Source organism: Diorhabda sublineata, chromosome 10, assembly GCF_026230105.1.
Source record: "Diorhabda sublineata isolate icDioSubl1.1 chromosome 10, icDioSubl1.1, whole genome shotgun sequence".
Classification (NCBI taxonomy): Eukaryota; Metazoa; Arthropoda; class Insecta; order Coleoptera; family Chrysomelidae; genus Diorhabda; species Diorhabda sublineata.
Genome location: NC_079483.1, coordinates 20,390,554 through 20,405,957, shown reverse-complemented (window position 1 = coordinate 20,405,957; position 15,404 = coordinate 20,390,554). Strand labels below are relative to the sequence as shown.

Here is a 15,404-nt window from a genome sequence, read left to right as displayed (position 1 = left end):
ATCTAGATTACTTCTTTCTAGATGTAGAGAGTAAAAGTATCTTCTAAAGAACGTTGTATCCATATTAATGTAATGAAACGTTTCTTGGTATGAAGCGGTTGAGTTCTTTGCGTATCAATTTACTATCAAAATTATTGAAAAAAAATATTTAGTTACACACAATCTGGCTCGAATATTAAAAGTTTGCTTTTTCTTAGTGTAAGATATTTTATTATCTTCTTCTTTCCCCATTAAACAATATCTGTAATCCTGGTCTCGTCAAAGTGGCTATTCCACCACAATTATAAACAAACTACTTCTATTTACTTTCACATTCCATCTTCAATATTAATAAAAACTTTTTAAAGGTTGTTTTATGTAAAGCAATAGTTGTGGACTGTAATAAATTCATTATAAAAACTAACATTCCATATTATATAAATGGAATTACATTCGCACCAGTATCACATTACGTCGTTAAAAAAGAAGATATGTTTCTACGACTACAACATTAAAAAAGAAGAAGAAACTCAATATAGTTTAATTCCCGGTTGTTTTAGTTTGTTGTTATTATATCAAATTATATATACAAGAGCTAATCAGTGAATTTACTATAAAGCGAAATCGTTTTGTTTGTAACAAAAGAGGTGAATTGAATTTTGTAATCTCCTTGAAACATCCAAAAGTAAGTAAAAACATAAACATTGTTTAGTGTTTTGAAAGTATTTAAGAATACGCAATATATTTATTTGATGTTGAAAATTATACGGCATCTACTTGGAAATTACATATTGAATCTAATAGAGAGCTCAAATATAACCTTACACTTAGACCATACTCTATTTTGTAATGGAAAATGGTAGTACAAAGAAAAAGGCACATTTGCCAGTATCTCGTATAAACACCATCATGAAAAGCTCATCTGATGTCGATACAGTAGATAAAGAATCTTCGTTATTAATGTGTAAAGCGACAGAATTATTTATAAGAACTCTAGCATTAGAAGGTTATAATAATGCGAATCGTGCTAAAAAACTTGATTACAAACACCTCGCAGAAGTTGTCCACGTCGATGAAAAATATAATTTTCTAAGAGATATCATGCCGAAAAAAATAACAGTTTTAGAGTACAAGAATATAATGGCTAGAAAAGAAGCAATAGAAAATGATGTGAAAAAAGAGGAAGCGACTTCTAGTGATTCGTCAGATGACGAGGAAGACTCCAGCTCGGGAAGCGACGATAGTAGTGCTAGTGCTTGAATTTTTTTAATTATTGTAAATAAAATAATTTTTCATTAATAAGTGCAGTTTAATTTAATAAAAAAACAACAATTTACTCGCAGTTTTTTATTTGTAACACAAATAGATATTATTTTGAGATATACAAGCACGTAAAATTAAAAACATAACCTCACAATACGAAACTTTTATTAGATTAGTTTATTCTTGTGGTAATTCATTTAAATTCTTCAAAATATGTCAGAACAATATAAAAATCAAACGGTGAGTTTCGTATATTTCTTCCAAACGAAAACAATTTTGATTAACTAAGAAAAAAATTGACATTGCTGTAACCAGGACCGGATTTACAAGGTACTAAAATAAATGAATTTTTTAATAACAACATAAGCAAGAATAACATTGAATCATTAATAGTAACTTTCATTTGTCTACTAATGTTTGTCTATGAATGAATTTAAGTATAACGAGTTATAAAATATAACCTAAAATAATTATTATAACAAAACGTACGCTTAGAGTGACATTCTCGACACGCAGATAATTTTTTTCTTTACTCTTCTTCTTTTTTATACAGACACCAAAGTTATTTCTACAAAGAATACTACGTTCTACATAAACAAAACTGTCAGACTTTCTTATGACGTCACACAATATTACCTCACTAATAAAATATAAACAATCAACTTAATAATAAATAATACGGTTCATTTCATGTGAATCTCACTTTATAAAACGAATAACATGTGATTATAAGTACTAAAATGGAAGATTTTATTTGTGACGTCACAAGAATTGTGAGGGGTTAATGAAATTAGGCCGTCCTTGTATAATAATACTTGGACGTCATGAAAGTAGTTTGGTAGGTTGACAGGGCAATATATAAAAGAAGCAGAAATATAATTACGACTAATTATAAACAAGGGAGGGTTGAAATTATGTTAAAAAAAAACCGATACTGTTCAGAATCCCTTTAAGTGTGAAAAATAATGTGACGGAAAGTGAGAGGGTTGTATGAAATTTCAATACGCCTACCCTGCGCAAAATCCAGAAGATGCGCAGTCGTCTACTACTACATCCACTGCAGAAAACTGGGTTATGATTTGTTGGTTACACTGCCCTTGAAGTTTATTCTATTATTTATTTCTCGCTTGCGGCGTTCGGTATTTCGTTTATCAATTGTTTAATAGTAAATGTTTATATATTTTTTCGTGGTTATTTTTATCGTAAAATTTTGATGTGTTGAAGTTTTTATAAAGTGATATATTAAAATAGTGTTTAGCTACATACACCATTCCCGCTTATGGTATTAGGTTAATTATGATGGTTTTTTAGCATTCGATAACTTCTACTTCCGTTCTCGGTAAGTACTTATGATATGAATTATATTATAAACCATGTCGATGGAAAATTTTCGACGAAAAAATCTCGTTATAAATTAAAATATTGTTTTTATTAACAAACTCATTTGTTTTTGTACATTTGATAACGTATTTAAGTTTGAATTCTAATCAAAAACTATCGATAAGCGATTTGATTTATTATTTACGTTATACGGGGGGCGATTGAAAACTTAGCTACCGAAAATAACGATTAGTGATGATATACAATTAAATATTCGATAATACAGAGTTGGCATAAGCCAGGCGACGTTCTCCAAAAATCCGGTAACGTTTATAAGTTTGGCAACGCTGTCGAAAAATATTAAAACCAGGCATGTTCTTGTTTCGGACAGTTATAACACGTGTTCGTCGCGTGGACGCTTTTTCAGAACGAAATAATGAAAAACGGGCTCTGTTACCGACGCGCCGCGTTCTGTCTTATGCCAGTATTTATTACTTATGAATGCATCGAATTTACGTTTCTGTTTCAGTAAAGTATTTCTTCTTGAGGTGTTAGTAACAGCCCCGTATGGCAACTAAGCCTCGAATTTTGAAAAATTGGCAAGGACCAATAGTCACTTCACATATGAAACGTCGTATATCCATGATACACCTTGCGTCGTTACGCAGACAGTTTTGTAGAGATTTAGAAGAATGGCCGACCAGAATTCGTACGATACCAAAAAAGTGTCGAATCGCAAAAAATTGGAAAAAATACATCGGCCGTCAATAGATGGCGTCAGTATAGATGATGACGACGGTGAAAAATTAAATAATGCAGTACCGATATTTTCGCCGACGAAAACTAAGCCGGATCTGGTGCTCAACGAAAAGAATGTTATCAAAAAACAGAAAGTCAAAAATAACAATGTGTATGCTAATCCAATAAGCGCTGATAATATGGTTACAGAAAAATTATTGAACTGTAAAAAGGTATGTTTTTAGAATAATTTCGAATATCCATTTTGTTAACTAAAATATTAATTCTACCTCAATCAATTTGTAGATATATTTAATCGAATATTTATTGTACGGCACTGGATATAATAGCATATTAGATAATAGGCGGCTTTGATTTATAATATTGACAGTGACATTAGTGGTTGAAACAGAAAACTACTTTACAATTAATACGAACTTTTTCTATACGACGAAAGATGGCGTTAGGGTATAACGAAACAGTAGATTAACGGTTTTGACTCCTTTATTGCCAATGACATTAGTGGGTAAAACAGATTACTACTTACGAACTTTTTCTATTCGACAAAAGATGGCGATAGGGTATAACGAATTTCGATTTAAAGTTTGTTTCAACTTTATTATAATAAATGTGTTGGAAATTTGATCGAAATTGTATAAAAATGACAGTTTTTCATCGATCGTTTGGTTTAAATGGTTGATTTTTTAGTCAAATATGAAAAGTAATATTTTTGTTGTTGACACTTACAATTTTGTAAACACAGCTATACAGGGTGTCCTGCATAAGAACTGTTGCATTCCCGATGAATTATAGGGCCAAAAATTTAGTTAAAAATTAATTTTTTTTTACTTAATGATACAAAATTTAGTACACTATGATTTTGTTGAAGGCATCTCAAATTATGAGAAGTAGAAGGCGATTGAACCGTTCTTGGAGCATAATTAGAAGTGACCTAACCTCAAAATTTCACATTCATAACATTGTCGAAATCATATTTTTGTTCATTAGACTTTTACTTGAAAACGAAAAATTATAAGAGTGGAAAAAATTACGATATGTACTTTTTTGCTTCGCCTCGTACACAACTCATTTCAAAATTTATTATCTAACTTCTTATTTCCCCTCGTACTCAATTTATTTCATTATGTTTTTCAAAATTTAATATGTACATTTTTGTTTCTCCTCGTACTCAATTTATTTCATGATTTTTTTCAAAATTCATCACCTACCTTTTTGTTTCGCCTCGTATACAATTTATTTCATGATTTTTTCCAAAATTTATTACCTTTCATTTTGTTTCGCCTCGTATACAATTTATTCCATGATTTTTTTCAAAATTTATTAACTTTCATTTTGTTTCGCCTCGTATACAATTTATTCCATGATTTTTTTCAAAATTTATTACCTTTCATTTTGCTTCGCCTCGTATACAATTTATTCCATGATTTTTTCCAAAACTTATCACCTACCTTTTTGTTTCGCCTCGTATACAATTTATTCCATGATTTTTTTCAAAATTTATTAACTTTCATTTTGTTTCGCCTCGTATACAATTTATTCCATGATTTTTTCCAAAATTTATTACCTTTCATTTTGTTTCGCCTCGTATACAATTTATTCCATGATTTTTTTCAAAATTTATTACCTTTCATTTTGTTTCGCCTCGTATACAATTTATTCCATGATTTTTTTCAAAATGTATTACCTTTCATTTTGTTTCGCCTCGTATACAATTTATTCCATGATTTTTTCCAAAATTCATCACCTACCTTTTTGTTTCGCCTCGTATACAATTTATTCCATGATTTTTTCCAAAATTTATTACCTTTCATTTTGTTTCGCCTCGTATACAATTTATTCCATGATTTTTGTCAAAATTTATTAACTTTCATTTTGTTTCGCCTCGTATACAATTTATTCCATCATTTTTTCCAAAATTTATTACCTTTCATTTTGTTTCGCCTCGTATACAATTTATTCCATGATTTTTTTCAAAATTTATTACCTTTCATTTTGTTTCGCCTCGTATACAATTTATTCCATGATTTTTTTCAAAATTTATTAACTTTCATTTTGTTTCGCCTCGTATACAATTTATTCCATGATTTTTTTCAAAATTTATTAACTTTCATTTTGTTTCGCCTCGTATACAATTTATTCCATGATTTTTTCCAAAATTTATCACCTACCTTTTTGTTTCGCCTCGTATACAATTTATTCCATGATTTTTTTCAAAATTTATTAACTTTCATTTTGTTTCGCCTCGTATACAATTTATTCCATGATTTTTTCCAAAATTTATTACCTTTCATTTTGTTTCGCCTCGTATACAATTTATTCCATGATTTTTTTCAAAATTTATTACCTTTCATTTTGTTTCGCCTCGTATACAATTTATTCCATGATTTTTTTCAAAATTTATTAACTTTCATTTTGTTTCGCCTCGTATACAATTTATTCCATGATTTTTTTCAAAATGTATTACCTTTTATTTTGTTTCGCCTCGTATACAATTTATTCCATGATTTTTTCCAAAATTCATCACCTACCTTTTTGTTTCGCCTCGTATACAATTTATTCCATGATTTTTTCCAAAATTTATTACCTTTCATTTTGTTTCGCCTCGTATACAATTTATTCCATGATTTTTGTCAAAATTTATTAACTTTCATTTTGTTTCGCCTCGTATACAATTTATTCCATCATTTTTTCCAAAATTTATTACCTTTCATTTTGTTTCGCCTCGTATACAATTTATTCCATGATTTTTTTCAAAATTTATTACCTTTCATTTTGTTTCGCCTCGTATACAATTTATTCCATGATTTTTTTCAAAATTTATTAACTTTCATTTTGTTTCGCCTCGTATACAATTTATTCCATGATTTTTTTCAAAATTTATTACCTTTCATTTTGCTTCGCCTCGTATACAATTTATTCCATGATATTTTCCAAAATTTATCACCTACCTTTTTGTTTCGCCTCGTATACAATTTATTTCATGATTTTTTCCAAAATTTATTACCTTTCATTTTGTTTCGCCTCGTATACAATTTATTCCATGATTTTTTTCAAAATTTATTAACTTTCATTTTGTTTCGCCTCGTATACAATTTATTCCATGATTTTTTTCAAAATTTATTACCTTTCATTTTGCTTCGCCTCGTATACAATTTATTCCATGATTTTTTCCAAAACTTATCACCTACCTTTTTGTTTCGCCTCGTATACAATTTATTCCATGATTTTTTTCAAAATTTATTAACTTTCATTTTGTTTCGCCTCGTATACAATTTATTCCATGATTTTTTCCAAAATTTATTACCTTTCATTTTGTTTCGCCTCGTATACAATTTATTCCATGATTTTTTTCAAAATTTATTACCTTTCATTTTGTTTCGCCTCGTATACAATTTATTCCATGATTTTTTTCAAAATGTATTACCTTTCATTTTGTTTCGCCTCGTATACAATTTATTCCATGATTTTTTCCAAAATTCATCACCTACCTTTTTGTTTCGCCTCGTATACAATTTATTCCATGATTTTTTCCAAAATTTATTACCTTTCATTTTGTTTCGCCTCGTATACAATTTATTCCATGATTTTTGTCAAAATTTATTAACTTTCATTTTGTTTCGCCTCGTATACAATTTATTCCATCATTTTTTCCAAAATTTATTACCTTTCATTTTGTTTCGCCTCGTATACAATTTATTCCATGATTTTTTTCAAAATTTATTACCTTTCATTTTGTTTCGCCTCGTATACAATTTATTCCATGATTTTTTTCAAAATTTATTAACTTTCATTTTGTTTCGCCTCGTATACAATTTATTCCATGATTTTTTTCAAAATTTATTAACTTTCATTTTGTTTCGCCTCGTATACAATTTATTCCATGATTTTTTCCAAAATTTATCACCTACCTTTTTGTTTCGCCTCGTATACAATTTATTCCATGATTTTTTTCAAAATTTATTAACTTTCATTTTGTTTCGCCTCGTATACAATTTATTCCATGATTTTTTCCAAAATTTATTACCTTTCATTTTGTTTCGCCTCGTATACAATTTATTCCATGATTTTTTTCAAAATTTATTACCTTTCATTTTGTTTCGCCTCGTATACAATTTATTCCATGATTTTTTTCAAAATTTATTAACTTTCATTTTGTTTCGCCTCGTATACAATTTATTCCATGATTTTTTTCAAAATGTATTACCTTTCATTTTGTTTCGCCTCGTATACAATTTATTCCATGATTTTTTCCAAAATTCATCACCTACCTTTTTGTTTCGCCTCGTATACAATTTATTCCATGATTTTTTCCAAAATTTATTACCTTTCATTTTGTTTCGCCTCGTATACAATTTATTCCATGATTTTTGTCAAAATTTATTAACTTTCATTTTGTTTCGCCTCGTATACAATTTATTCCATCATTTTTTCCAAAATTTATTACCTTTCATTTTGTTTCGCCTCGTATACAATTTATTCCATGATTTTTTTCAAAATTTATTACCTTTCATTTTGTTTCGCCTCGTATACAATTTATTCCATGATTTTTTTCAAAATTTATTAACTTTCATTTTGTTTCGCCTCGTATACAATTTATTCCATGATTTTTTTCAAAATTTATTACCTTTCATTTTGCTTCGCCTCGTATACAATTTATTCCATGATATTTTCCAAAATTTATCACCCACCTTTTTGTTTCGCCTCGTATACAATTTATTCCATGATTTTTCTCAAAATTTATTAACTTTCATTTTGTTTCGCCTCGTATACAATTTATTCCATGATTTTTTTCAAAATTTATTAACTTTCATTTTGTTTCGCCTCGTATACAATTTATTCCATGATTTTTTTCAAAATGTATTACCTTTCATTTTGTTTCGCCTCGTATACAATTTATTCCATGATTTTTTCCAAAATTTATCACCTACCTTTTTGTTTCGCCTCGTATACAATTTATTCCATGATTTTTTTCAAAATGTATTACCTTTCATTTTGCTTCGCCTTGTATACAATTTATTCCATGATTTTTTTCAAAATTTATTAACTTTCATTTTGTTTCGCCTCGTATACAATTTATTCCATGATTTTTTTCAAAATTTATTACCTTTCATTTTGTTTCCCCTCGTACTCAATTTATTTCTTGATTTTTTTTTAATTTATCACCTACCTTTTTGTTTCGCCTCGTATACAATTTATTTCATGATTTTTGTCAAAATTTATTACCTTCCTTTTTGTTTAGCCCCGTACATTCTTTATTTCAGTTATACGTGAAAATTTCGTTTTTAGGAAGAAGATGAAAAGCCGGTACTGCACGTGCAATTCAACGGCGATAACCGCCACCAAAATCCCCCCGTAAAAAAATCATCGAGCGTAAATTCGGATATTTCTTCGTCTTCCAGCGATTCTTCGGAAGATCTATCGGAAACCAGACCCCCCGATGGGGGTTGGGGTTGGGTTATAGTATTAGCATCCTTCGTCGTAAATTTAATAGCGGACGGTATAACTTTCAGTTTCGGTGTCATATTTGTTGAATTTCTAAATTACTTCGGCGAAGATCGTGGTACGACGGCCTGGGTCGGAGGTTTGTTCATGGCCATGCCGCTGTTATCAGGACCGGTCGCTTCTTTTCTCACCGACCGATACGGTTGTCGAAAAGTCACCGTCTTCGGCGCCCTGATGGCATCGATAGGTTTCGTCATAAGTTCCATGGCGAATTCGATGGTTGTGCTCTGTATTACTTTCGGTGTAATATCCGGTTTCGGTTTAAGTTTGTGTTACGTCGCTTCGGTTGTAATTGTCGCTTATTATTTCGATAAAAAACGTTCTTTCGCCACCGGTTTAGCCGTATGCGGTAGCGGTATCGGAACTTTCATTTTCGCTCCTCTAATACAGTTTTTACTCGACGAATACGGTTGGAGGGGAACTACTCTAATACTCGCCGGGTTGTTTTTGAATTTGATTGTATGCGGCGCTTTGATGAGAGATTTGCCTTGGACGTCGAAAAAACAGAAGCGATTGGCTCACGAAAGGAAAAAAAATCGATACTTGAAACGTAAACAGAAAGAAGAAGATTCTTTTCCAATTAGTAACAGTTCAAACACTGCTAGTATGTTGCAGACGATAACAGAAGAAAAAGAACAAAATCACGATTTATCTGATAAAAGATTGAGTAGTTCTTTAGTGCATCTTCCTACTTATATCAAAAATGGCGAAAAAGTACCTTTGGAAGTAAGTATTATATTTATTATTATTGTTTAAAGTTGAAAATTTTTTAAAATACTTGAGAAATACTAGGATCGCAACGTGGCAACGTTGTAATCGCCATAATTAAATGGGCGGTAACTGAATTTTGTGTACATGTGAAGTTAAAACATTACTGAAAGATCATTTTACGCATTTTAGTTAATTAAGTCAAAAATAACAATACAGAAAATGGAAAATTTTTTATTTTTTATGCTTATAATTTTGAAACGAATTGAGCTATCAAAAAATCGCGATGATATAATTTGTAGTTATTCAGAAGATGCACAAAATGATATATCGTTACAATCAAGTAATTAAGTCATGAGGGAATAAAGGAAATAACGAAAAAATCTCGGTTTTTCAAGAAAAAATTCTCAATTCCTTCGTTTTTTGAGATAAAGAACGTAAATTCTGAATAAAAGTGAAGTAAAAACATAATTGAAATAAATGAGAAATAAAAAGATGGCAACGTGGCAACATTGTAAACGCCATAATTAAATGGGCGGTAACTGAATTTTGTGTTAGGTTTATTTACGTAAATGTGAGGTTAAGACATTATTAAAAGTTTATTTCAAGCAATTTTGTCAATTAATTTGAAAATAATGAAAAGGAAATGGAAAATGGATGGAAATAAACAACTTTTACTTCTACTAGTACCTAATAAATCTTATAAAATAGGCTTTTAATGTGTCGAGATGAGATTTAATTGTTTTTTTCATATTTTTATGCTCATATTTTTGAAACTATCCCAGATATCGAAAAAATGCATTTAGATAATTTGTAGAAGATAAAAAGTGGTACAAAACGATATATCAAACGTATTAATCAGGTGATTGATTCCTGAGAAAATAATAAAAAACGGAAAACTTCGGTCATTCTTCAAAAACAAATAATATTTCTTACAATATTTGAGCTAGAAATATAAAATTTCATTAAAAAGTGACGATTATCATCCTCTTTATTTATGTAGAAAGTAAGTTATGTTGAAACATTAGTTCTCCCGAAATCTCGATTCAAAGTATACAAAGTTTTTTTCTTCTAGCAACGTTATCGTTAGTCTAATTATAATTTCAAAAAACGTTTAGAAAAGTCGACATCCTTTACTACAAGACGTACATTTCAGTTTTTTTTATTAGAAACATACTATAAACAAAAACTACGAATCCAAAACAATTCTGTTGAATTATTTCATTCGTTAAAATTCTATTGGTATTCAAATATCTCATAATCCAACGGAATATTTTCGACGTTGCCAGATTTATTATCTGATGTATATTCTTAACATAAAATATTTGAGTGTTATTGAAATTTTCGTCGTTTGGTACGGCAAAACGTAATTAATTTCAATCAAATTGGAATTTATTTAAATTATAAAAGATCGTAATAATAATACGAAATGTCTTTCTTAATTGTGTAATTATAATTAAAAATTATAATTATTTAATATATCTACATAAAATTGACTACACCGCGCGCAGACGTCGTCCATCGATATTCTGTCAGTTGCAACGTTGCCGTACTGCTTTAGTATTCCTTAAAATCAATACTAACATAATAAAAACAACTTTAAGGTGATATAATTCACGAATCGGTTTTAAAAATAGTATAAGCGTATAAAAAAAAAAACTAATTTTTCAGGTATTAGAACTACTAGCGCGCAATAAAGCTATAAATAACGTATTAATTACTAACTATCCGAATATTTTGGTATCGTCGCGAAGTTTTAGCGATTCCGGAAAGGTGCACGAAGGTGTTTTATCATCAAAACACGCAGCTACTCATTCCCAATTATCTCCTATCACTAACATCGATTGTTTTAACGAAGAACCAAACTCGTGGTTACCGAAAAAAGACGAAGTTTATCCCGTTCCGCATAATCCTCAAAAAAAAATACCGACGGCTTATTTGAGAGATCTCAGGATACACAGGTTGTCCGTCACGTATAGGGGCGCCATGCTCAACATAAAAAGGTAATTTTTCCGCCATCTTGTATTCACCACGCCATCTCGTATAAGCATTAGCGTACCAAAAGCGGTTCCAGCGCGTTAATTTGTATTTATAATACGAGATGGCGTGACGATATCGTATACGGAATATTTTTGTTCGACAGATATCGCCTTCGAGCTAGTTCTTGTCCGGATATTTACCGGAATTCCATGACGACTATTGCCGAAGAAAAAGCGGAGTGGTACGCGGGAATTTGGGATCTGTGGGATCTTCTCGTCGACATGTTCGATTTTTCCTATTTCGCCGATGCGAAATTTTGCATTTTCGCCGTATCGAATTTTTTGCTTTACACCTGGTACGACGTGCCGTACGTATACCTCACCGATAATGCCAGAAAACACGGATATTCGGAAAAAGACGCCTCGTTATTGATATCTATCATCGGTATTATAAATATGTTCGGGGAAGTAAGTCGTTGTTATTTTCGATCGATCCCGTATACGAAAAAAAAATTTTATTTTGTAGATAATTCTCGGTTGGGCAGGCGATAGACGTTGGGCGAACGCGAGCATCATCTACGCCGCGTGTATGGTCCTTTGCGGTGGAGTCATAGCTCTTGTACCAATCATCGTTAATTATCCATGTCTTTTAATCGTTTCCGGAGCGTTTGGGTTTTTCATCGCGGCCAATTATTCCTTAACTTGCATCATATTAGTGGAATTAATTACTTTAGATAGATTTACTAACGCTTATGGTTTGCTGTTATTGGTACAAGGCGTCGCAAATTTGGTCGGACCTCCTATAGCTGGTGAGTATCACAAATTTCAAAAAAATACAATTTTTTGTACCCCCTCAAAGTTATACGCCGCCACTGTGCTTTTCATTTAATCCCAACAAATTGAATTGTTTTATTATTATAGGTTATAATATAACGATTTTTTTTTGTATCAATTTCAAATTAAAAACAATTCAAATAATACGAAAAAATATACTGAAAAAGTTTCGTAAATTCTATTATTACTACATAACTGTCAAATGTCTTACTTACATTTTATAAAATCCGAAGAAACGATTATTCTTTTTATCACTACACTATAACAGAACACAATCGAAAACTAACGTATTATAATTGATTTTTACACAATTAATTTCTATAAATAATTAGTGTAATAAATAATAATTAGAATTTATATATATTCACTGCCTAACCTCACTTTTCTATGATCTTCCAACCATTTACAATACTTGGAAATATTCGATTGTCTTAACGTCTATAACCTTGAAAACATCTGCGCATGATTAAACTTACGCTGGGTTAACACAAGTGTAATAGTCTAGTCAAATTCGACTATATTGGTTGAAATTTATTATCAAATGATATTTTTTAAATACGTAAAATAAATGAATAAAAAATTGAAATATATTGCTTTGGAATTTATTTCTTAAAAATAAATATCGCCCAAATGTGAACAGTTGCGCTCATAGCATTTAATCAAGTACTAAAATTGTTTATGACGCCTCGACTGAGTAATGGCTGCCATTTCGTGACATATTGTACCGTTTTGTTAACGTAAATTTTATACTTGACATATCTCCATGGGAAAAAGTCCATAGGTGTTGAATCGGGACTGCGCGGAGGCCAAATTATGTCGAAGATTAATTTTTCGGAAAAAATTTGACGAATTTCGCTTTTGATAATGAATAAATAGAGATGAGAGTGGCATAACTATATTCTTCTTCTTTTTTTTTCTATTCCAATAGTACAATTCCACTTAACTTACATACCGCTTTAACATCAATTAATACAAGTTGTAATATCATTTTTACCGGACTAATCGCGTGAGTCAACTATTCACGAATACAATCAGTATTACAGTGGCGGAGCATAGGGGAACGTGGGGTAATTTAAATTGAAATTAATACAAGGAAAATTCAATATATTTCGATATTGTTGAAAATTTTTGCTTAAGAAATGTCAATTTTTGTATTATTTACGAAAAATTCGATTTTTATAGGAAGAATCTACGATATAACGGGAACGTACGACATGTCATTCTATTTAGCAGGATTCTTCATTGCCGTTTCAGGTCTACTTTTGGTTGTTATACCCGTAACGAATAAATACAAATCGTATATATGTAAAGACGAGGAATCGTTAAACCCCCCTGTAAATTGTGATGATCCAAATAAACCCAAAAAATAGGATTTTATTAATTAAAGTTACAAATATAGTTAGAATTTAATTAAGGACCTCAAGTGAACTTAAATATGACGTATTTTTACGCCACAAAAATATAATCAGTTTAATTCACCTCTAACTTATTGCGTGACCCTCGTAGCAAACTATTTTCTTAACGTATATTTACATACGAACCTCGTATATAGTCGGAGTTTTCTTCTTTTTTATTATCAACCAGACTTTAAAAGCATAAGTTATAGAATAGGAATACGTATATTATTGTATTTATTAAACCAATTCTAATCTTTCGTTTACACTTCTTATATATTCATTATTCATTTTGCTACCCTCGTATATATTTACGTCTCACATTATCAAGTATTTTTCTTATTTTTTATTTAGGATCAGATTTTATACGTATATATTAGAGATAAATATATTTTATAGTGTAAATCGGACTTCGTTATTTGCATTAAATCCATTCGTCTTCTTTTTTATTGAAGTTTAGACTTTCTACGCATAAGTTACAGATTATGGAAACGTTTATTATTGTATCGTGTAATTTCGACTTCATTGTTTTCTATGGCGTTATTATTGACAGTTTTAGTACAAAAATGGTGGTTGACGAGTAAATAATAATTATTTTTCACGGTTTGCGTTATAATAAGTGAAAGGTTATTAGTTTTGTGGTGTAAATATACTATATATAAATAAAAAAAGTTTAAATACTAGACTTAATCAATTAAAAAAAAACGTTACTAGATTTCTCGATAACAAACCTTACGTGCCAACGCTTATTTTAGAATCCCAATAATATAGATCGTATTTTGGAAGTATTATCGTTATTTTTTTTTTTTGTAAAAAAAGTGATATAAATTTAACGATAGTTGTGTGATATTTCTCTTAGGATATGTTCGAAGTATGTAAGTTTTGATGTTACATTTAATTTGGTTTATTAACCTCACATTTTAGCATCTTTTTCAATATTGATTCAATAGAATAGTAAAATTCTCAATAGGTAAATAACGATCAGTAATATACGAGGTGCCACATAAACTTGGTACAAACTATATGTACACAATAAACAGGAAACACTTTTTTTTGTTGAAAATATATTTTGTAATATAAACAGACACGTAGCTTAGAACCATAGAACTAAATTAAATAAAAACAGCAATAATAGATTTAGTAATCACGGAGACAAAAACTAGTGACGTTCAAGTCTCAAGGTTATTATAGACAGGTCCGTATTCAGGATAAGTTAATAATTTTTCAACAATTAAATTTTCAATTTATTGTAATATTATTTTGAAATAGAGATGTTTTGATCGTGTTTTATACAGTGCTGAATTAAATTTGTAATTAAATAACTTCTCGGACTATACTATTTTATAAACGTATAAATATTTTTCCTGTGGATGTGAATTGCTTTAAGGAAAATATGTACCTACACTGATGAGGCGCAACGACGTCCAAATCGGTACGCTAATTTTAATCTGAAAAAATTAAATAATCCCGTGCGTGTGTAGGTGTATAGTCCGAGAAATATAAGTATTTATAAAAATTCGTCTTGTAAAAATTTCTCGGTTCTATCAGTAAATATGATAAATAAGTTTATTTGTTTTTTTTTTATCCGAAATTACCTTTTCAGGTAAGTATAAGTAATTTTCATGTATCATAGCCGAAAGTTTTTTCTTAAAATTATCCATTTTCG

General features: G+C 29.8%; 2 protein-coding genes across 2 annotated transcripts; both read left to right on the top strand.

The window, feature by feature from the left end:
- The first annotated feature begins 507 nt into the window (after positions 1-507).
- LOC130449217 (chromatin accessibility complex protein 1) lies at positions 508-1,309 on the top strand. Its single transcript, XM_056786897.1, has one exon. It carries the CDS (start codon positions 829-831, stop codon positions 1,237-1,239), a length of 411 nt encoding a protein of 136 aa, XP_056642875.1. The 5' UTR covers positions 508-828; the 3' UTR covers positions 1,240-1,309.
- Positions 1,310-2,106: 797 nt separating this feature from the next.
- LOC130449213 (monocarboxylate transporter 12-like) lies at positions 2,107-15,307 on the top strand. Its single transcript, XM_056786892.1, has 7 exons — positions 2,107-2,581; positions 3,092-3,533; positions 8,608-9,549; positions 11,203-11,534; positions 11,675-11,978; positions 12,037-12,319; positions 13,527-15,307. The coding sequence occupies exons 2-7, from the start codon at positions 3,255-3,257 to the stop codon at positions 13,712-13,714; spliced, it is 2,328 nt and encodes a 775-aa protein (XP_056642870.1). The 5' UTR covers positions 2,107-2,581; positions 3,092-3,254; the 3' UTR covers positions 13,715-15,307.
- The last annotated feature ends 97 nt before the right edge of the window (positions 15,308-15,404 follow it).

Coding starts and splice junctions, on each gene's coding strand:
- LOC130449217 (XM_056786897.1), top strand. CDS start 829: ATGGAAAATGGTAGTACAAAGAAAAAGGCACATTTGCCAGTATCTCGT.
- LOC130449213 (XM_056786892.1), top strand. CDS start 3,255: ATGGCCGACCAGAATTCGTACGATACCAAAAAAGTGTCGAATCGCAAA. Junction 3,534..8,607: donor AATTATTGAACTGTAAAAAG/GTATGTTTTTAG, acceptor TTTCGTTTTTAG/GAAGAAGATGAAAAGCCGGT. Junction 12,320..13,526: donor GGTCGGACCTCCTATAGCTG/GTGAGTATCACA, acceptor CGATTTTTATAG/GAAGAATCTACGATATAACG.